The 22,497-nt window shown below is 45.8% G+C and overlaps 1 protein-coding gene across 1 annotated transcript in view; it reads right to left on the bottom strand.

Annotated features, from left to right (window-relative positions):
- NECAB2 (N-terminal EF-hand calcium binding protein 2) overlaps positions 1–22,497 on the bottom strand; it is a gene marked incomplete at both ends in the record, with an annotated part of 57,839 nt that overhangs the window by 7,502 nt on the left and 27,840 nt on the right. The window contains 3 exons of the mRNA XM_084294452.1: positions 4,541–4,638; positions 6,417–6,442; positions 17,829–17,937. Coding sequence (XP_084150578.1) covers positions 4,541–4,638; positions 6,417–6,442; positions 17,829–17,937 — 233 coding nt within the window. The remainder of the gene's footprint in view (positions 1–4,540; positions 4,639–6,416; positions 6,443–17,828; positions 17,938–22,497) is intronic.

Below are 22,497 nucleotides of genomic sequence, written 5' to 3' on the forward strand. Positions count from 1 at the left end.
AGCAGAGCATGTGACAGCCCCACTCGGTGGTATTACCCAGCAGGCAGCTGCTCAGCTTTTCCACCTCCTTTCCACCCATTTATCTCATTACCCTCACCTTTACCACCTGCTACAGAAAGCAATAAGGGTGAGCCACCACAGCTGCTGAGCACTGTTTCCTTTCTAGGTATTGAACTCAATTTGCGAGGCAGAAGGAGGCATTAATTGGGGCTATGAGCCTGCTGGCTTTGGAGATGGGTCTTAGTGCAGAAGGTGAGAAAAGCTTCTCTGTCCTAGGTGGAAGGCTGCTGGAGAGCCTCTGTCTGCCAAAAGACTGGTAGAAATCAGGCAAATGCTACTACTTCTTTAAAAAGGAACATGAAGAAAAACGAAGAGTGGAAAGTCTCATTTCTCACAGAATTACAATAAATACCACACCGATCAATTGCAGTAATTGGGGCTGGACAGAGAATGCATTGCATTTGAATAAATTAACATAATCTAATCTAAGTCCTGTTGGCCAGTCTATCAACATTGCAATCTGCTGTTGATGAGTGTTATCTGCTAGATAAAGTGGAGGTGAGAAATTGCTGTGGGAGGGACACCAGGGCAGCAAATACCATGTGGAGGTACAGAGGAGTGAACCTGGAAGGCATCATTCCTCTGGACCACCTAGGTCAATGAGCACATGTCTTTGAGCACTGCTCCTGAACTTATTGACTGCATCCAACACACAGCATTAAAACCTGTCCAAGGAAAAGCTGCCCAAAAGAAGTGGGGAAACACCACTGTGACCTTCAAAGGTGGAAATATCCAGCAGAAAGGCAGCAGGGTTTGGCACAGGATGGCTGCTGTGCTGACACGTCCTAAGGCAGAGGCAAGAAGGATGAAATAATTTAACTCATAAATAATGTATGAGAACCTCTTCACCCACACATATATATGGACCTGAGGTCCCTATAGCTGCTGGAGCATCATCAGCTGGTACTGCAGCCAGCATGCTCAGAGCAGCTTCAGTTTTCCCTTCGTCATTCACAAATTCTCCCATCTAAATCAGGATTCTTGTGGGAAAAGGTGTTTGCAGTTCTTCTGGGTACAATGCCTGTCCACAAAACATGTGCCACCCTGACAAGAGAGGTGTGTGATGTATCAATGCTTGGCCATATTTCCAGCCCTGGTGCATTAAATCACCCCAGCTCCAGTCCCATGTCCCATCCCACACCAAACCGCCTCCTCCCTGGTCACACTGGTTTTCCTATTTACTGACTGAACAATGAACCGTTCACTGGGGGTTATATGAGAACATATCCTACCACTGGCTTTTTTTAGACACAGAAAGTTCATTTCCCTTCTTTCCAATTTAACTGTATTTCGCACAGTCATTGGCAGTCATTTGAAGGCAGCACGGGCAGTGCTGTATTGGAAAATAATTACGATGACAGATTTTGTTTTGCCATACGAGACCTTCCACTACCGAATCTAATTACTGCTGATACTTTATGAGCTCCTCCAGCACAAGATAATTGTTGCTTTTTCTTTTTATGAACAAGAAATAATCAGTTGTCTTTTAAGGTGAGAAATACAAACAGCAATTAAATGCCACGGTTATCCGGCCCCTCCAGAGAGCACAAGGCACCTCTTGTCAGAAAGGCAACACAAAAGGCAGCCAGGTTTCATTTATCATTTGCAAAGTACTTTTTTTTTTTTTTTTTTTTTTTTTTTTTTTTAAACAGGGAGAGAGAGGGAGGGAATAAGGACCATTCCCAAAAGATCAGTCATTTTCTTCAGCTGAAGAAATGTTTATTTTCATTTGGGAGAGCCGGAGCATGTTGTACCAGCTCCATCCCTCTACAGCACCAACCTGGAGACAGCCTGACAGCACGGTGGGGATTTACAGCTGGAATTTGCTGGTCCTCAGGCTCTAAGTGCTGAGAAACCACGTATCTACAGGAACAAACCTGCATGCTGAGCTGCGTGCAGTCACCACCCACACACAAGCACCTCTTGGGCATGGCTCCAGCAGGCGTCTGCTGCTTGCAGGGGTCAGGCTGCATGCTTGTGAAACAGTTACCCTGAGAAATTTGCAACTAAAGGGCTTTAGAGGGAGGTGGGGGCTGTTAAAAAGTCCCTACAGTCCTGAATGTTTCTATAAATAGGCCTCCAGAATTAAGGTAATGTATGTAATTGAAGTTGTCAGGATGCACTGATGCTGCCTGAAAGTCTATCCGATCTGAATACTGAAGATGAGTTTCACAACCACCTGAAAGAGTTTATTTTCCTTTTATTTTCCTTTTATTTTCCTTTTATTTTTATTTTTCTTCAGTTCTTTCTTCGAACAAAGCACCTGTTTTCTAAATAATTCATTGATAAACTTTGTACCACTTTGTTCACAAAACCACAGCAGGGACTGATCCTTTCAGTGAAATCCTGATTTGCCAGCTCCTTTTTCTGAAGGGTTCTCGCTTCATTTACTTCCTTGCCAGAAGCCTGCTGGGCGGTGAGGAACAGCAGAGCTCATGGCTTGATTAACTAAAGGTGATGACGAGGTGCGGGGGCAGCACTCCTCTCCCCTGGCTTTAGACATTGAGAAGTGAGATGTCTGCATCTGAGAGCAGCATCCTTCAGAGCCACCAGAGGAAAACACCTCCAAGGAGGCTTCACGCCAGCCTCAGAGACCTTCCCATTTCTCTCTCCCAATCTACAAGACCATGATGGGGATGACCAGCTCAGGTTTAGGCAGATAACCTCAAAACATCACAAATTAAGGCAGATGAATCCTGCCACAAGTTACTGAGTCAAGGAGGGAGAAGGATGAATCTTATGAAAGCAGTGGACCGGGATTATGAATAAGGTTCTGCTACAGATCTCTTAAGCAAGTTGATGCACTTATGTTCAGATCCTAATTTATAAAGAGGGGATGAGACATTCTCCTGTTGGAAAAGGCTTGGAAGGATTAGTCATATATATTAAGCTCATTCAAAAGTGATGGTGGAAAGCATCATGAACTACTGAGACTTCTATTAGCATGTTAACATGTATTTAAAATATTGTATCAGATCCGACTGCCAGAAAATTTGCTAATAATGAATATAAATGATGCGTGAGCAGAGTTAGTAACTTAATTAGGAAAAAAAAAAAAAAAAAGGTAAAGAACTGTTAAAGCTGTACTCTTTCTCTCTCTCTCTCTCTCTCTCTCTTTTTTTTTTTTTTAATTTTTTCATGATGTCTGATAAAAATTCACAAACATTTTGGACAGATCAGTGCTTGGTCAAAAAATTTTGTCTTCAGTTTATTATAGAAATATATTAACAAATGAAATACGGATCTTCCTTTCCTATTCTGCCCCCCAAAATAGATGGATTTCAATAAAGCAAGGAAATCAGATTCTTTACTCCGAATGAGAAACAGCAAATTTCTCTCCCCTCTGGTTATTAACTCCTAAAACTTCTTATCATTACCACATCTTTACAGTGGAGCAATCTGAGTTTTTTCTTGAGCTTCAGAGATAAATGGAAGGGAGATTTCAATCTGGATTGCTTGGAGGAAGCCTGGAATTGAATCTGGAAGCACTGAAAGATGCTTGGAAAAAGCAAATCCTCATCACTTGGCTCAATTCTCAGTGCTCTGAATTACCACTCATCAGTGAAGAGGAAGGCTGCTTGTCTCTGGTGGCGGCACTAATGAATGATGCAAATATGCTTGGGAGTGGAAGGAGAGGAAGAACTAATGATTCGGAGGCAGCAAAATATCACTGATACATCCCAGTTATTTTATTAAATGATAGGGAAAGCACAGGAAAGTTGTTTCAGAGGAATGGAGGCTCCATAAATACATTTCTCCTCAGGGTAAGACACCAAATTAATGGTTCACTTCTCAGTGAGGATGTTTATCTGGCACGGCAGCTCAGATAAACAAACTTCAATATGCTTCTCGTTGTGTGCTGTTTTCTAGTAGTCCATTATTTACAGTATCATTAAGGTATATGGTGGCTTTTTTATGGTGATCAGAGTGTACACGTCATTTTGTCTCTGGTTTTGTGTTTGCATGTACAAGCAGCCCTTGTTCTTTAACCCCTGCTCTTTCAAACATACAGCCTTCTAGTTTCTAATCTAAGTTATTCATATATGAATATACATGAACATTACTTTCATTTGTATATGAATATCTGAACAACCTTATTTCTGGAACTCAGGATGCCTCCTAACCCAGAAGCTCTACTTAATGGCAGCTTTATAATCCCTGACACAGCCAAGACCATTTTCCAGGCTTAGGAAGGGTGCTGAGACCCTCCAGAGCTCTGCCACAACGCCTCTCTGCCACCATCTGCTGCATGTGCACTTTGCACCTTGCTTTCACAATCTAGCCAAGGCTCTCAAGACTTTTCCCACAGTTAATGCAAAATTTCTACTGTCATCATGTTGCTGCAATGATCTACTTACCATGGAAATGCAATAGCACAGGGAGCCTGCTGAACAGGCTGAAGACATCTGGCTTTATTCGCTCTGTTAGTGTAGTATTTGCACTGACTGCTCTGAGCCCATGGGGCAGAGTTAGGACTCACCCTCTTGGTGTAGTCCATCGCCTTCAGGATGGAGAGGTTCAGGGTCTCCAGCGAGGCCAAGACATCTTCGTAGTCTCCCATATGATCAGCAAAATAGTCTGGGGAAACCAAGAGGGACACAATGAGAATAGCTGAGGTAACAACACTTCAGGGCTGTGTGGCATGGCAGTCCTTATTGGTGGAAGGGGAAATCAAAGACTGATTTCAGCCCTGGCATGGTTTTGTGGGCAAGCTAGGGTGCCAAAACCCAATATTTGTGATGGAAATGGTGAGCAGTGCAGCGAGGTGTGCAGTGAGCTGGCAGTGTGGCTGCCGAGTTAACCACTTTTGGTGTGATTGACACAAATACAGCTAAAAGCTGTTCCTTAGAAGCCACCAGAGCTGCTCCTTGGCACCCAGACTGAAGATTCAGGCTGAGGTGACATCTCTCCTGAAGGCAACAAGAAATAAACTGCAGAAAACGATCCCACTAATTAGGTTCTCTTGGCTTAATTAGCAGTGCCTATAGCTATTTACAGCCCTAGAACATATCCGAGGGGAAGGAGATTTTGGCAGAGACAGGAATGTCACAACTTGACTGACAGCAGCTGTTTGCTGTTTCTCTACAAGCCAAACAGCTCGTTCTCACTGCAGTGTGTTTATTTTTGTTGTTCCTCTTATTAGTAGTTTACTTGGAAAAAAAAAATAGATTTTAGAGGCAGAGGAAAACCCTTTCTAAAAGTCCTGAAATAAAAAGCTGGGCCCATACATTTTGGGAGAAACGAGGTTCTGTGGGCAGATCAGGGCTCTTGAGACCACCACCACTGTGGGAGGAGAAGGGTGTTGACTTTTGCAACCTCCCAATATGCAATTATACAGCTTTAGTTTTATTTATTGGCATGAATGTCTGAGGTCAGCTCTTTCCATCTTCCACCTTGCTGCTCATGGCTCCTACCTATCCATGGGCAGTGAGGGGACCCCAGTTCCTCATCCCACCTCTCTCCAGCAAAGCCCACCAGTAGCCAAGGTGTTTCTCCCCTTCCCAGAGCCCAGTTCAGGTTGCTGGTCAACTTGTTGCACCCAGTATCAGTGTATTTTATTTAAATCGGAGAGTGTCATGTACAGTTTGGTAACTCCATTTGTGTTTTCTAGGCATGTTCAGTTCTGCAAGCTGCCCTGTGACCAAGGAGCTCTGTTGGGGTAAGGAGTTACACGAGATACACAACTCACAACCAACTCCAAGAGAGAGCCCACAGCTTCCATTGTCGACAAAAAGAGGTTTTATACTTAAAATAATTCTTAGACTAACAGTTAGTGAATCAGAAATGGCAGGCAATGACCCCTGAGCAATCCCTCTGGGAAACGACCCCCTTCCAACAGAGGTGTGGGACAAAATGTTATTACAGGTTTTCTTTTCAGTTGTTAATTTGTGAGCTGTGGGAGGTGCACCAGAGATGCTCGATGCATTTGGCAGCCTGCTGTGAAATGCAGAAGTTTGCCTAAGGATAAACACCTTATTGCTGCTATGAAAGGACACTGGTTTATTGAAGTTGGGAGTGGAGCTGGAAGCCGTGACATTGCCAGAAATGAAACCTATCTCGTTATTGAGTTGATCCAGGTGCTGTGCTCAGCTCTGACCCCATTTATGCTGCAAGAAAGCGAAGAGAAGCATTCCCAACTTTCCTGCTGAATAAGGGAGGTGGCAGAGGCTGTGCTGAGTCCCAGTTTCTCCATTATTTGGAACTCTCACACAAAAACATAGTTACTTTTTATTTTTTAAACTTGTGGTCCAGCCTAAGAAGCAGTTTATCCCAATGAGACAGGAGTTAATGCTGCTTTTTATGAGTTGTCAAGCATCCTTCCAAAACACTGTGCCCACGTGAAGGGCTGTACTCACCACACAGCTCCTTGGTGTCCACGTTGCTGGAAGAGGGGAGGATGAGGCAGGGGAGGAAGCAGGAAAAAAGAGAGAGAAGAATTTAAGATACAGGACAGACAAGGGATGCACTCGGGATTTCTTTTGGGTTGAGCATAGAAATGGAGCAACGCAGCCTGGCCCCAGTCTGCTAAACTAAAGCCACCGGTAGCAGACTGGTCCTGCAGTCCTATGTGCTTGGAAAGAAAAATTGCCAATTTTACTTTTCTAAATGATCATTTCTCCTGGTCCTGCCACTACATAGCAGCGGCGGGGCAGTGCCCAGCTCCCATCCAGGGCACAGTTACTTAATATCAGAGCATTTAGCTCACTTAATGACATCTCAACAGACAGCCTCCTTGGGAAATAAAGATTAGCTGCAATCTATTTGCGCCTCCGATTCCCACACAATTATTTATGCCACTCAAGCTGCAGAGGTGCCTGGAACGATCTCATAATAGAATTATATTTTATCAATCCATTTACATCCTGGGAAGTTAGCTCTAACTCATCCCTGCTCTGACCTGTCAACATAAGTGGATTATGGAAAGAGATGCTCTAAATCCTGCTCTCGTTAGCCGCAGCCTCCCAAAATCCTCCTGGACTGATGTGTCTGGGCTCTTCCTACCCTCTGTGGGCTCAGGCTCTCCCCCAGCAAACCACATGTCCCAAACTGGAGCACGTTACTGTGAAAAAAAGTATCTATTATTCCATCCCCCACTGTTTCGCATTGCAATAATTATCTCCTGCTTCCAAAAATGGCCTTTTACTTCCTTGCCTCCTGACATCATATTATTTAACTTAATTGTGCTTGAATGTTAAGTCAGCCAAGATGGTGCTTTTAATTTTAAGCAATCTCGTATTAAGAATATGCCTAATTAAAGAAATTACTGCAGACTTTAAAAATATGGTAATGTTTCAATGAAGGAGAAATTAATGGGTGCTTGAGCATGGCCCATGGCATTTCCCAGGGCATTTCCATCCCCCAGCAGCGCACACACCAGGACCATCACAGCCACATCCTGCTTGATGTTTCAGGGATTTATCACCAACATGAGCCCTGCACAGCTCTGCAGATTTACAAGGTGCTCCTGCAGTTTAGTGCTTCAGTATTAAGTCCCCTGGCTATGCCATGAGGATGTTTTAGGATGCAAATACTCAGGATCTGGGTTTGAAGCCTGGTGAAACCCCAATAAGCTAAAAAGATAAAAACCACAACAAGTTGTTCTCATTCTTTACAGAAGAAAAAAATAATAATCTTTCTCAGCTATCAGAACACTTGGCTGGGAATCTGCTTTGAATGTTAAGCCTTCTGACATTAATGGTATGACTAATTAAAGACTTATTGAAGCCATAACCCAACTAAATAAGCCAAATATAATAACGTTCAAGTAGAGCTTCAAATGAAATCATTAAAAACTTCTGTGTCACACAGCTTTTCCCCCACACTGTAGGCCACCTCTATCTGGTTCCTTTCCAAAACAAAAGTCCTCCTTTCTTTGCAACAGAAAAATCAGGAAAACCTAAGTCTGGTTTCAGGCTTTTTCCTTCATTTTCCAACCAGAGAAACTGCAGCCAGGAGCGGAACAGCCTTGCACCCCCAAGTTCAGGGGGATGTCCACACTTTGAGGTCTCTTTCCAAAACAAAGCTGTACCTGGGAGAAGCTCCGTGTCTGTGGGACCTAATTTCTCCAATGGAAATAGGAAGCAAACCTGAGAGCTCAGATGCCAGCCTTGAGCATTTCCTGAAAAAAATCCAAGTCGTAAACTAATTTGGCCACAAAAGGGAGTGTTTATTGCTCCCCACACGCCTCCACTTAAACATGCTGTGATAATTTGACCAGATGAATGTACTGGCAGTAAGGAGAGAGTTTTCCCTGCTGCTGTTTCAAAGAAAAGGAAAAGTCCCCAAACTGTGATACTCCTCCCTTCCTCACTTTCAGCTCAGCCAGCAGAAAGATGTGCCAGGCTCCCTGAACGGGCAGCACAATCAGAAGCAGAATGGGAAATCATAAGTTGCAAATACATCAAAGTCTCATCTTCCCAGTGCATTTCTCATGCAAATAGCCACAGGGATAGGCTGCTCAAGCTCCTCTCAACACCTGAGCATCTTCTGCTGAAGATAAAAACCCTTTTGCTTGGGCAGATGAAAGGGTTGCATCAGCAGCCACATGGCTTAGCTGCTTCACCGGTACTGACAATGGAGATTTGCTGAAATCACAGCCTGCTTTTATTTCCATCTTCAATTCCCAGCTTTGGGTGTGCTGCAAGGCTTCAAACGAGCGTGGAAACAAATTATCCTCTAGTGTTTGCCACCTGCAAATCCGATTCGCTTTTAGGAGAGCCCAAAGAACAACATGTGCAGCAGGAAAGTATTGCTACATCCGATGATACACCTCCTAGTCCCAGCAGCACTGAGTTGTCTCAGCACCTCAGAAGTGGAAAAGGTACATCCAGATGTAAGAGGTCACAGATGGCCACCTTTGGCCATGAGTTTCTGAATGCAAAGAAACATATTTACACAAACCCCGAAGAAATTGAAATTATTCCAGGCAGAGCAACAGAAATACCAAATTCTGGACGCCAGCCAGGAGCTAAATGACTTTAATTCCCAGCAACTTTCCAAGCCCATCGTCTGACACTTCTGGAGAACTCTGCTAAATCCTTCCTGAGACCTGTTAAAGCACTCTCTTCACCTGCCCACTCACCTCGAACAACCTAACTCATGCTGAAAACCTCCCCTGCCGAGCAAAGAGGCAAATTTTGCCGCCGAAATCCATCTAAAAGCGTTGCACGTACCCTGTTTCAGCACCGACAAAGATGCTCCTGGAGGAGACCTTCTGGCACGATGGGGAAGATCAGCCCACCAGCACTTCTCCTCCTCCTGACCGTGGGTGTTGCTGGTGGGGACAGGCACACAGCAAAGTCCCACCTGGCTTGTGGCCACTGAGCAGCCAAGGGGGGAGGTTGGACAAGCAGAGCTGCTCACCAGCATCCATAAGTTGGTGAGATATGTTTGGGGCAGTGTTAATGCCTCAGACCATTAAAATTTGTGTTATGAAGGCTATTTCAGCTTTGACGGGAAAGAAGAGAGAGGGAAAAAACAGAGGGGGAAAAATAGGGGGATGGTTAGTATTGAATACAAACCAGTAATGGACTCTTGGTGATACTGAATCCACAGTTAGGCAGCACTCTTTGGAGAGCAACAGGTCCAAAATGCCTGGACCTGGCCCAGAAAGCCTGCTAGAGTGATGTGCAGGTGTCCCACCTCGCAGCACAGCACCCGGAGGCAGTTGCCATAGCACTTGCCGCCAGCAGTAATTGCAGATGTGATGGGAAGATATCTCCTGCAGACAACGACCCGCCGTGCAATTACATTTCGCTTGTAGCAGTAATAAACCTCATAAAAATGAAGTGACGAGGCTATTAAACTTGTTAAAGAGGCTCTCCGAAGTTCAAAACCATCACGGTTGGGTGTGGTGTGGGTTTTCCTGGGTCTGGAAAGGGAAAAGTCTTGAATGAGGATTGCTGATGCCTTCCTGGGGTCCATGCAGACCACAGACCCTGTTCCCTGTCCATGGCCACGTCATTTTTAAGGACTCCTACCTGCTGGTGCATTTCCAGGCTGGTTCAGCTGCGAATTATGTGACAGAACAAAACACCCAGCTCCAGTCATCAAGGGCACCGAGAAAAGAGACCGAAGCACAGATGCAAATGAAACAAATGTTCTGGATGCTGTCGGAAAGCACGCCTTTGAGTTCTCTTTGGTTGAAAGAGAAATAAATGTCACTTTTACAAAAAGGCAGGGGCAACAAGCTGGCACCTGCGGAGCAGCAGACATTTGTTTGTTCATTCATCAGCAAGTGCAATATGGCACGTCAGGCTGCCAGCCGTGCTCGGATGCACAGCTCCAGAGACAGGGGCTGGGTGCTGCAGGGCTGTAAGGATCCGCTCTTCCCTCCCTGTTGCTTCTATAAATGAACATCAAGAACTCACCCAAAAGGTGGGATGTTCTGGAAAGTGTCAATCATGAATCTGACCCCCCCCCCCCCCCAAAGTTTGTGAAGCCCAAGCAGAGACCATCCTGTACGGAACCACAGTATGCTGCTCATCTCGGGGCTTTAGTAGTTCCTTCACAAGGTATTTTCATGGTCTCTTAAAAATAACCAACAACTTCTGTCTCCGCTTTGCCACAGGTGGCCAGAACCTCTAACCACCCACTTGCAAAAGAAAATCTCTCAAAGAGCTCATAAAAACTCTGCGCAAGAGGAAGGCAACACAATAAAACGCCTGCTTACCGTGCAATTGATAGCATAAAAAAACAGATCAATACCGCACGCTGATTTACTGAGCCTGATCCAACAGTTGGTTCCTGAGCACAGTCATCACCTTAAATAAAACAGACATTTAGTACAGTACTAAACCTTTCCAAGTCTCGCTGTGTGCCAAATCCCTAATAAATTGCATCTAAACCCTCAACTTTTTTTTTTTTTTTACTTTTATTTTCTTTTTGGGTGGATGACTTGATCTTGCAAATATCACTCTGCCCACCAGTAGATCAAAGCTAAGAGGAGGCAGGTTTAATCACAGCCTTCAAGTACCTTCTAGGAGGGGTGGCACTTCCAAATTGATTAAGTCATTGATTAGTCTCCAATTTTTTTGGCAGAGAATTGGGCACCGGAGCCTGGCCAGGGCAGACATGAAGCAGGGACCCATGTGCTCGCCGGGTATTCCCTCCAGCTCTGCTTCTGGATCACAACATGAATTTTGTGACAGTTCCCAAATGTCACACTGAGACATTGAATTCCTTCATTTTGGCACCCCAGTGCCACAGAGAGCTTCAGTCTGTGTCCTGCATCTCAGCCTGCTTGTAAACCAAGCCCTTCACCTTCCAAAAAGCATCAGGAAGGAAAAGGAAGGTCTCACCATCCCCATCACTGCCTCACCACACACTGCTTCAGGGAACCCGAGGGCACCCACAAAGCCAGTGCTGCCCTTCAGCTGCCCGTGACAGCAGGTTACTTATTTACGTTTTTATCTTCTCGTTATTTCTTTTAGCTCAGTTTTCTAACCAAGCCATTAAAAGGAAAGCAATAAAATACTTTTCCCTTTTTGGAGAAAGAGAGTCTCTCTCTTTCTTTTTTTTTTTTTTTTCTTTTTATTTTCTTTTTTTTTTTAATCATTCAGAAACAGCTTCTTTGGATGAAGGAACATACAACACTTTGCCTGTGTCTGATTGATATGTAAGCCTGGGCTCACCTGATTTGTTTTGTTTGGGTGAGTAAAATATAAGTCTCGTCAAGTAACTAACTCAGTGCCAGCCACCCGAGCAATCCATCACCAACACCCTACCTTCTCCTCAGCTGGGCTGCCTCCAGCCTTGTGCTCATAATAAAACACAACTGTCCTGAATCTTTCAGCTCTTTCTCTCTCGCACCCAGCTCACTGCCCACGCTGGAGGAAGGTTCTGCTTTACAGCAGCTTGGAATGGATTTGGCTGCTCTGTAATCCTGGCCTGCACCAGAGACCAGAAAAACTAATTGCTGTGAGCAAAGCCGAGTGATGTGCTAATCGCCAGAAGTAAATGCTAAGGAACTGAGAGCGTGAGGTAAAATGAAATCAGCTCCCCTCTCCTGGTAGGCTTCGTGCACGTCTTGGTCCCCACCAAAAAGGAGGGGAAGGACTCAAAGCTTCAGGGTGCACGGTTGGTGGTACGCTGCTGGTGGGGAGCTAACAGAGGAAAAAGCAAAAATCAGAGCAAAGCAAAAAAACAGAGCAAAGCAAAAATCCCTCCTCTCTGCTGCTTGCTTTATACCCATACCTTTATTTCTCATGTGTTCTCCTGCTGCTTATCAGTGATATGAAACCCCTCTCCCCTAATTCAGCCTCAGGACAGAAAGCTTGTGCTGCCCACCCAGCAGCAGCTGGCACCTTCACTGCTTGATTGCAGTGCCCTGGGCACATTTACTCATTCAGAAAAAGCACATGGATACGTTTGTGAGGCTGAAGCTTACAACAAAAAGCTACAATCTCTTTGAATGCCTCCGTGACTCAGACAGAAGCAGCTGGTTGGAATTAGGTATCTCCGTCACTTGTGTTTTTAATGCAAGATCCTGGTGGTGTTCTGTTCCCTGGGAAAGAAAAAGCCTGATGCAAAGCAACCCTGCACAATATAAGAAATAAGAAGCCAAGACCCAGCTCCAGCTGGGAACCCCTGGGCTGTGACAATCCTCATGGTGCTGGCTCAGAAAAACCTTCCCCAGCCCTTACCCTTTGCAGCCACATCACTCCTGCTGCGCCCAGCTCCCCCCTGCCTCGGGGATCCCACACAAAGGCTGGCAGGGAAGCACCAGGGGGCAGCATCTGGGAACACCTCCTCAGATGTTTGCTTACATGAGCTTCTGTGCATTTTTTCCAGCTTTCCCCTTCCTCCTGATGACCTTCCCAGTGAGATTTTTTTTTTCCTAAGAACACTTTTTCTTTGGTGGAGCTTGGATCTGATCTGAGATGTGTGCTCGTGGAGCAATAAATGAAAAGATAACACCAGAGAGCCACGGCGACAGACCAAGATGCTTTGTAGCTCCACCAGCACAGCTGCTGAGCACCAGCTTTGGCACCAAGTGTTTATTTGCTTCAAGGAAAAGTGCAGCATCATGTAGCCTAAGCAAGATGTAGACACAGAGAAGAATGACCTGGGGCTCAGAAAACATTTTCCACAACCCTCTCTAAGTGTCCATGCTCCTGAGAGCCAGAAATTAGAGCCAGACATATAATTTTCATGCAATCATTCCATCCCTTTCAGAAGGGACTAGAACTGTCTCTTGAATAGGTTAATCAAAATCTCAGCTGATTACATGATCCGTAGTTTGTTTCCCAGAGAGCTAATTGAGAACATTCAAAATTCAGAAATTACATTGCTTCCAATGGGCACATCCATCTCCGTAATGTGGGCTTCGGCTCCCAGATGAAGCCGCCACCACACTGAATCAGGTTTGCAATGCAAACAACCAAGATTAGGGAGGGAAGAAGAAAAAAAAAAAAAAAAAAAAAACGGGAAAAAACACTCAATCATAATCATCATTGTTCCTTGCCCAAGAAGTACTTTCTGTTCAGATTTGAGAGGACTGGAGAAGAACAGCACCAGCAGTGCACTGCTGCTAACCCCTCCCTGCCCACAATGGACTCTATTGAGTGGACACCAGACCTAATGTAGGATTTGGGAAGGCAAAGCATCTCAGGGAGCATGGGAGGGCACTGTGGCATCCAGACGTGGGTAACAAAGTGGTGACAACAGACCCTTTCTGCCAGAGGAAAATAATTCCTGGAGCAGAAGCAATGTAGGCTGCAGGATTATCAACGGTACTGGGGTTGTCCAGGTCTGGGCCAGGGTTGTCCGCTGGAAGGATATGTCCGGAACTTCACGTTCACATGAGGATTGCCCCTGTGGTGATGCCAAGCTCTGTTTCTGCCCTGGTTGTCCATCAGCTGAAGCACAAGCACAGCTTTACCTTGTGCACACCAAACTCCCTTGCGAGGTGTTCCGTGCTTAACACTCAGGAACACGTTTTGGTCTCCTTTGCCTTCGTCTCTGTCCCCACCAGACACCATATTTCTCATATGCATCCCAAAACTAGGAGTTTTCAGAGCTCAGGGAGCTGCCCAGCCAGCGCCTGGCACCCCTGCTCCTCTGTGTCTTGCAGGACACAGCTGTGGTGACCTGCTGCATGCACACAGCTGTAACCAGAAAGTCACAGGTGCATGAGGCAGCCAGCTCCTGCTCATTAGCACTAACACAATGTTATCAGCTCCTGCACAATTACCTGTGAGTGAGATACAGGCTTGTCCCTCCTCATTTACTTTGCTTCACTCAGCCTGAAATGAGTTGTGGGTTAGCTGGGGCTGACCATATCTCAGGTGGCTTCAGCTCTCCAGGTTCCTCCTGGTACCCTATGGTGGGTTTTGTGGAGGTCCTGCAGGTGTGGGGTCAGTTTATGGGGCAGAGGGAGCTGCAGGAGGAAGGTGCCTCCCCATTCCCCCAAATCTTGCTGCTCTCTGTGCAATTGCATTTTCCCATCTGTTCCACACCTGGAATTTGGTACATGCTGGAAAATTCAACCGGTTTGGGTTCTGCATCTGTCCCAACCCTCCAGGAAAAGTGACAGTCTGGGGAAGCTGCTAAGGGCTTGTGAGAAGAGACAGCGCTTCTGTTAATTACACTGCATGCACGCTCCCATCTTCTCTAGTGCCTGCCACTGGAGAGAAGAGCTCATTTGGGGGAAGTGGGGAATATAGCAATTAAAAGAATAGCTATAAGCCTAGCGAGGAGATAATAAATGACAGTGCAGCAGAATGCTAATGCCATGTTCTGGCTCCTTGTGAATGGACGTGTACAGCTCATCAGAGACGTCCTGCTCCAGCGAGCAGATCTCTCCCCAAAGGATTGCCCTCTGCAGCGATGAAAAATATATGAGATACAAAAGGAATTTTTAAAATCCCCTGCCAGGACGACTAAATGAGTTTGGTCAACAGCCATGTCTGAGCTCCCCCTCCTTCCGCAAGGGCTGGCGGACAGCTCCGAGGGGATGCTGAGGGCATCTTGCTCAGAGCCAGGTCAACGAGAGGCGTGCAATGCAGCATGGACACACTGTTGTCCTGGAGGCTTGGCCCTACAACCACCCTGCAGCTCAGGGAGCACCAAAAGGCCTAAATAACTGCAAATCTAACAGGGTTTCCCAGGTGAGAACTAATCCAATGTTTTCTAAAGCCCTATTTTGCCACGAAATCATATATATATACACCCCATGTATATATATTTAAATATGTGTGCACAAGTTTACATATTATACACATAATTTGTGCAATTCAGGTAGCATTGATATCAGCGGTACCATGTCATTACAGCCCCATTAATCTTCAGGCAGCTCCCTGTAAAGCACTGCTGAATCCTGGAACAGCAGCCAACACCAGCGATGGAAAAGCACCAAGCAGCATCTTGCTTTTGTTAGCCACGGAGAGGAAAATGTCACTTGATCACCACTTCTCAGCAGCAGCAGGTTTTTGAATGTAATGTTGCCAAAAGCAATTGAAATACGCGACATATTTTGCTGCCAGCTGAAATAACCAGCAAGGATGGGGACAGCAGGAGGGGACGAGCATCCACCAGCTCCCCCGCACAGAAAGGGGACGTCCTGGCTTTGGGGCAGGTGTGGGACTTTTCACCCTCTGCAAACACTGAGCACCAAGAGTGCAATAGCAATCTAGGTAGTCAAGAAGAAAGAAACCTCAATAAAGCCCCTCCACCCCCTTTTTTTTTTTTGTGTGTTTCCCATCCCAGTTCAGACTTCTCCTAACCACACCTTGCTGCCAACCATGGCTTTTGCCGGGGGGCTGTGGTTCCCCAAACAGGAGCCCACACTCCTTCACCCCGTGGCACGAAGCCACCAGCTCCTCACAGCAGAATGGGTGCTCCAGCATCATCGACCAACCTCATCCCTCCACCCAGCCGCCCAACTTCTCTCCTTTCCACTACCTTCCCAGCTAAAGCAAGTCAAGAGACCAATACAGACATTAATTTTGTCTATGCATATGTGAGGCGGTTCCCCTGCTCCTAAAAATACTCCGGAAAATCGAATCAACATTTTGCAATTTAGCCGGTAACAGCAATTACTAATAATCAGCAGGAACATAACTTTCTTCATTTTCTACTCTAGCTGTAATGTAATTTCAATAGCAAACTTTGCTTTGCACGCTAAGCAAATTCGATGGGCAATACAAGATAAACACAGATAAAATGGAAAATTAAAAAAACAGCTTTAAAAATAAATTACATTGTCCTGTCAAATAGCTAATAATTTTAATTTAAATTGCCTTTGGGAAAGATAAATTTCATATTGTCCCTACATTTCAGTGCAAAATGGAAAAATATTAAAGAAAACCCATCTGGTATTTCAGGACAATGCTCTGAAGTATTTCAGAAGAGGGGCAGGTGAGCTCCTGGCTCCCAGGATCCACGGAGAGCTTATCCATACCCCACCTGCAGCTCGATAAATATCCCCACAAAGCACAAGGCAGCATATCCCATCTGCCTTTCAGCAATTCCCTTTCCATTCCCACGACTCTCCTGTTATTTTTTTTAATTTTTGATTTTAACCCCAAGGCACCCGGCCCCTCTCATAGCAGCTTCCCACTGAAGGGGAAGCGTGGGAAGGGATGGAGCGTTCCCAGCAGATCTTGGTAACGAAGCCACTTCAGATCCTTTGATTAATTATTGGATGAATAGTAGGTACCAAGCTGGTATCTGACATTTCTGATCTCAGGATAAATGGTGGCCACTCCACATATTGGAAAGGTGGGATTTTGCGACTCCGAAGGCTTTATAATTAACCAGACTATTATTATTTTTTTAAGCATTTGCTGCTCAACTCCTCATTTTAAATTGGATTCTCTTTTCATCTGCTTTTTTGGCTGGATTTTTTTCTCTCTGGAGGAACAGGAGTCACACTGAAATATGACTCAATGCTGCCTTTCATTTCGATTTCCAACAGCCTCAACCAGGCAGGCTTTTGAAAACGCTTTCCCCTTGGAAGGGGAAAAAAACCCGGTGGGGTGCATCCTCTGTGCCCCGGTGAGAGCATTCAGGTGCCACATTTAGCTTCACCTTTGTTACACCAGGAAACTGAAGTGTGCCTTGATGCCTCCTCTCCCATCGTTTTCCCCTGCTGCTGTTCCAGCAGGATGCAGATGTTACGGTGCTGCTTCTGGCTCCGGCCCCTTGCTATTGCTGCCTTGCCTGGGCTTTTTACAGACAAAAGTACAGCCACATCGGTCTGCTGGGGACAGAGCAGAGGCAAAGCACCCACAGCAAGGGCTTCAGGGCTTAGGCTTGCCTCCAGCAGCCGCATTTCCCCTTGGAGAGAAGGGGGCTCCTTTCTAGCAAGCTCTGGAGCAATGAGTGCTTGCCAGGGGATGTTTGGGGAGGGAGGCAAAGCAAGCATCACGAAGCACAAATCCTCCCCAGGTTGCTGTCTGTGAAATAGCTGGATAGGACAACGTTCACAGATTCACAGTTACCATTTATAGCACAGCGAAGCTTTTAGGTAGAGTGGAAAAGCTAAAGAGCTATTTAACTGCCCTCACGGGTAAAACTAAGCATCGCTTCAGACATCGTAAAGATCAGGTTGCACGAAAGAAAACAGCAGGAATAAAAAACAGAGAGAGAAAAAGACTCACAGCAGCCACTGCAACAAGACGTAAACCCAAAACAGGTGGATTGTTTTTTTTTTGCAAAGTTTGGCAAAAGGAGCTGCACGGCCATGTCCTAGGGGTCTCAGCTCTCCAAGCAGTGCTGCACCTCAGCACCACAGCTCCTGGCTCTGCCAAATGGGAGGAACTTACTTGGTGTTGTCCGAGTCAATGGTGTGGAAGAGCTTCTCAAGTTCTTCCTCGTTGAGTGTCCCATCCGAAAAAAAGGCCTGGAACTCCTCCAGGGACAGCTTCCCGTCATCTGCAAAGAGCAACATGGCTGGTGTTAGGGCAAAGCGGGGGCAGAGCAACCAGAAAACTAGGAGTTGGGTTCCCAAGGTTTGGACCAAAACCCCAAGTGCTGCTGTAGGACCAGCTCTGCAAGTGATGCGGGCTACACCGGTGGGATCTGGTGGCTTGCCAGGCCAAGCAGCATTGCTCCTGGGTGCAGACACACTGGCCATTAGCGACTAATTAGGTTAATTAAACCAAAGCAAGCCTGAAGCCTGAAGAGGAAAAGCCTGCAAGCTTCATCATAAAAACTAATTACTTTGAAGAAATTAAGGAGCATTTTGTCTACCGTATGCTCAAGTGATGCAGGATGCTCATTAAGGGACGTTGAACACACACAAAATGTCTCAGGGCTGGAGCTAACAACAGACCCCGCAGTGCCTTTTGCCATCACCATCTTCCCCACCACCATGCGTCTCCCAGTGCTGGACAGAAATGTAAGGAAGCAGACACGAGGCAACAAGAGACACATTTTGCTTCAGCTGCCAAGCGTTTAAATGCACAAGGAGTGTGTCACCTCAATGTTGTGCCTCTGCTTCGAAAGGGACATGAGGAGGCACAGAGCCCATCTGCCCGGCCATACGGGACACAGCTTGCCGGGTGCCTCTTGGCAAGTCTAGCAGCACGTGGAGGGATCACAAGGCAGAGGTTTAACCACGTTCTCCTTGGCACAAAGAGAGGAGCTCACAGCAATTCCATCCAAAACTAATTCCATTTAATTGTTGACTTGGGAGCCTCTGATTGTGTGCTGTGGACAAGCACGTAAAGGCTTCAAAGCCACAGCTGGAGGAAGCTCTTACAAAGAATTTCAGCCAAAAAGCAACAGGCAAGAGGCAAAAGAAACTTGAAAGAAATTGTAATTTACCTGAAGTTTCTTGTTCAAGGCACTGCCATTGTGCTGTGGTGGATGGCAGTGCCTTGGGTGGAAATATCTGCCTCAGCCCGTTGCTGCTGAGAGTCTTGCCATCCGCAGCCACACAAGAGAAGTTTGCAGACTGGAAATGCTGCCAACTTTGCAGCAGGAGAACGTATTATTTATTATTTAATCAAATCAATTATAAACCCTGGTTGCTTCTCTTTCAGGAAATGATGCTAGAGGACAAAATTAGCCAACGTACCACATGAACATCAATATTTCTTCCTTGAACTAAATCAGTCTGCTGTTCCTAAAACATATCTGCATCGCCAAATGCTAACCCAGTTTCCCCTGCCTGACAGAGATGAAGTTAGAGCAGTGATGAATGGAGTCTCAGATATCTATTTAATTGGCAATTACAAAAGGAACACAGCAGGAGAACAAAATCGCAGACAACAATGGGTGAAAAGGGTATAATTTTCAGAGCAGCACAGTGGCTATAGAGAGAGCCCAGCTGTCCGTATTGTTTTCCTGTGTTACTTCCCCAGAACAGGAGCCCTTCTCTGCTGAAAGGTTGTGGAATAACAAAGCACAGTCCCCTAACACATCCCACAGGATCAGGGCTCACGACTGCAACCAAGTCGTGCCCCACAGCACTGGGTGATCGGCTTCATTCCAACCCTGGGATGCTCATCGTCAAGAAAAGACTCAAAATTGTGAGTGCCAAGAGAAAAATACTTTGTTTAATGATAGCATTTCTGTCGCACTAGGTCTGAACACTCCTGTATCTCTGATGCGCTTTTTCTGCAAACCTGAAGTCACTGCTTGCTCACCGCAAGATTGTCCTTCCACATGGAGGAATTAATTTCCTAGGGAAGTCAGTTAAATCAACTTACTTGGAAAGAGAAACTAGAAAAACAAGTGAATATTTCCAGTAAAGTACTTTAAGTTGGGTTTCCAGTTCGCTCTCCTCTGAAAGAAACTGCAAAAGGTGTTTAGAGGATAAAGGAAAAAGGCATTTTCCTTTACTTTGCTTGCACCTTATAGCTTGCCTCTGTCACTTTACTCTTGCTTAACTTCTTTACTTATTCTGTTATTCTGTGATTCTGTGCTTCATCTGGTTGCAAAAACAGATCTATGAGGAGGAAACACAGAACAGCACAGACCTCCACTAGTACCAAACGGCAACATTCTGGTGACACCTTATAAGAAACTCGGCACAAATTCATGTGCAGAAGGCTTGCAGGTGCACCTGGTGTAGGAATAGTCCTGTAGCATTTAAGAGCACGGAGTAATAAAGGATGAGTGAAGGATCTAGCTGAAGCAGGAGATGACAATTAATTTTATTTATTTGAGACTTCACAGAACTGGTTTGCTCCTGGCTGCAGTTTGAATAGCGAGAGGTGCAATTTTTACTGGCAAACAGTCCTCAGGACTTTCGTTCCCCACTAGATAACACCATAAAGCAACAGTCAGCTTAAAGCTGATCGCTATTTAATACCAGCCTGACTACTTGCCTGCAAACACACAAAGTAAAAGCATGGCAGAGTAACGAGATAATCCTGGGGCTTCGTATCTATAATTGTACAACAGCCTGAAAGCGGCACGCTGCTGGAGCCCTGCAGGCAGGGCAGGCTTCAGGGAACTCGAGCGATAAGAGGAAGCAGACCAGGCTGGGATGTGGAAGTTAAAATTAAAATGATAGAAAAATCTTGGGTGGTGAAGAGGAGAGGATTGTCCACAGCATTACAGACACACGAGTTCTGTGGCCCATGTGCGTCCTGATAAGAGCAGATGGAGATGCTGCGCTCCAGGAACAGCCTTATCAGTAAAGTCACAGAAAAGCAAGATTTTCCTGAAGTGCCCACACCCATCAAGGGAGGGATAAGACTTCCAGAAACCTACTTTTTGCTGACAGCTGCTGGGTGGGAGAGATATAAACTCTCCCAATGAAGTGCCACGCACCTTATCAAGGGGCATTGTCGATCCCAGTTCAGCCTCACCCACAGCCCACGCACCCTCCAAGGAGCTCCCTTGGAGACATTTCAGTCTTGTGTCCCTGCTCCTGCTTTGGATAAGAAGGATAATAGGAAAAAAAACTGAGATTCTGTACCAAATCTCATTAAATAAAGCTTCCAGCTGTTTTAAGATATTAGAGAAGCCACCGAAACTTTTTCTTCTGGAGCAGCATGTTAAAGGCAGGCAACTTATGCTTGCCTACTCACCACCCCTTAAAAACTCGATGGCTTCAAAGGGTTAAACCCAGTACTTTAAGTGAACACCTAAGCTGGCAGCCAAGACAAATGTCAACAAGTGCAACTGCCTGCACAGTCGCCGATGGGCTGAAAAAAGAGATAATCAGGCTGCTGCTATCCCGCAATCATTCCTTCCTGAGAGCATCATCTTCATCTCAGTCCAGCTTTTCAAAATAATTCAATCACAGGCAAAAACCAAAGAGAATTTCCTGCCAAACAGAGCTGTCAAAGTTAAAGCGAACCAAGGAGGGGAGGATGTGATGGAGAACATCGGTCAGCCTCAACTGGGATTTTATTATCGTTCCATTTGCCACCGTAACAATCCGATGAGTCTGGAGGAGGCTTTGATGCCTCCTAACTCCTGCAATCAGGCTCTTCCCACCTGCTAATGCAAGAGGGAACATCAAGACAGGGCTCTAAATCACCCAAAGTATAGGAAATCTGATAAATCTGAAGGCTGAGTATTTGGAAATTTACTCTGAGATACAAACAGCTTAAAGCATCTACAAAATAAAGTCATTGTCCTGAGTCTGTTTGCTAAGCCCATTTTGAATTACCTCGGGTTGGGGCTGCTCATATATTACCTGGGTACATTAGGGGTATATTTTGTTACTTACTGTCATTACTGTCTGAGCTCTGAAATACTTCTAGCCCTGCCTAGTGTCCAAGCACCGACAGAGCTATGGGTAAGCAAATCGGATTATTGTGGCCAGTGAATAAAAATAACAACTGGATTTTTATTTGTCTCTGAGGTGTGTTCAGATACAGGGTCCAGGGAGAACATGGTCTGGCTTCAGTCGCAGACCCTTGGTCTGTGTGAGGTCAGCAGGAACGGCTTTACTCATGTAGATGAAGCTGAGTACGGACCTGAGCTTACAGACTGGGCTGTTATGAAAAACGACCTCCAGATCTGCGAAAGACGTAGATAGGACACTAAATGTGGGACCCCAAATGATGTCTTTCCACAGAGTTTTTGCACTGGGAAACCTGCCTCGAGAGCCAGACGTCCTCCAACTTCAGGCAGTTGGTCCTGATTTGAGCTGTCCCCAGTGGGGACATCCCAGCAAGCCCACAGGCCACATCCCCAGCATCACCCAACTGCACTGAATGACTCCAAAATCACCTTTTTTTCATGAAAGTTAAGTAACACCCAGCCCAGATGTCTTAGCAAGGGTTGGTGTAGTGCCAAGCGATCCACCCTGATGACCTGCAGACAAACAGCATTTCCATCACGGCCGAGTCTGTCTGAAGCACTCATTGCATTCCCTAACACCAGATGTGGCTGCTGATGGACTGACAGGTTAATGCCATACAAAATCCCTCAAAATTGGGATTTTTATCTTCCTACATCGCCTCTTCCCATCCCACACTCACACCAGGCCATACAGAGATGTAAGTTGCACATAGCAGGTGAAAGGAC

The sequence above is a fragment of the Netta rufina genome (genome assembly GCF_964035555.1).
Source record: "Netta rufina genome assembly, chromosome: 13".
NCBI lineage: Eukaryota > Metazoa > Chordata > Aves > Anseriformes > Anatidae > Netta > Netta rufina.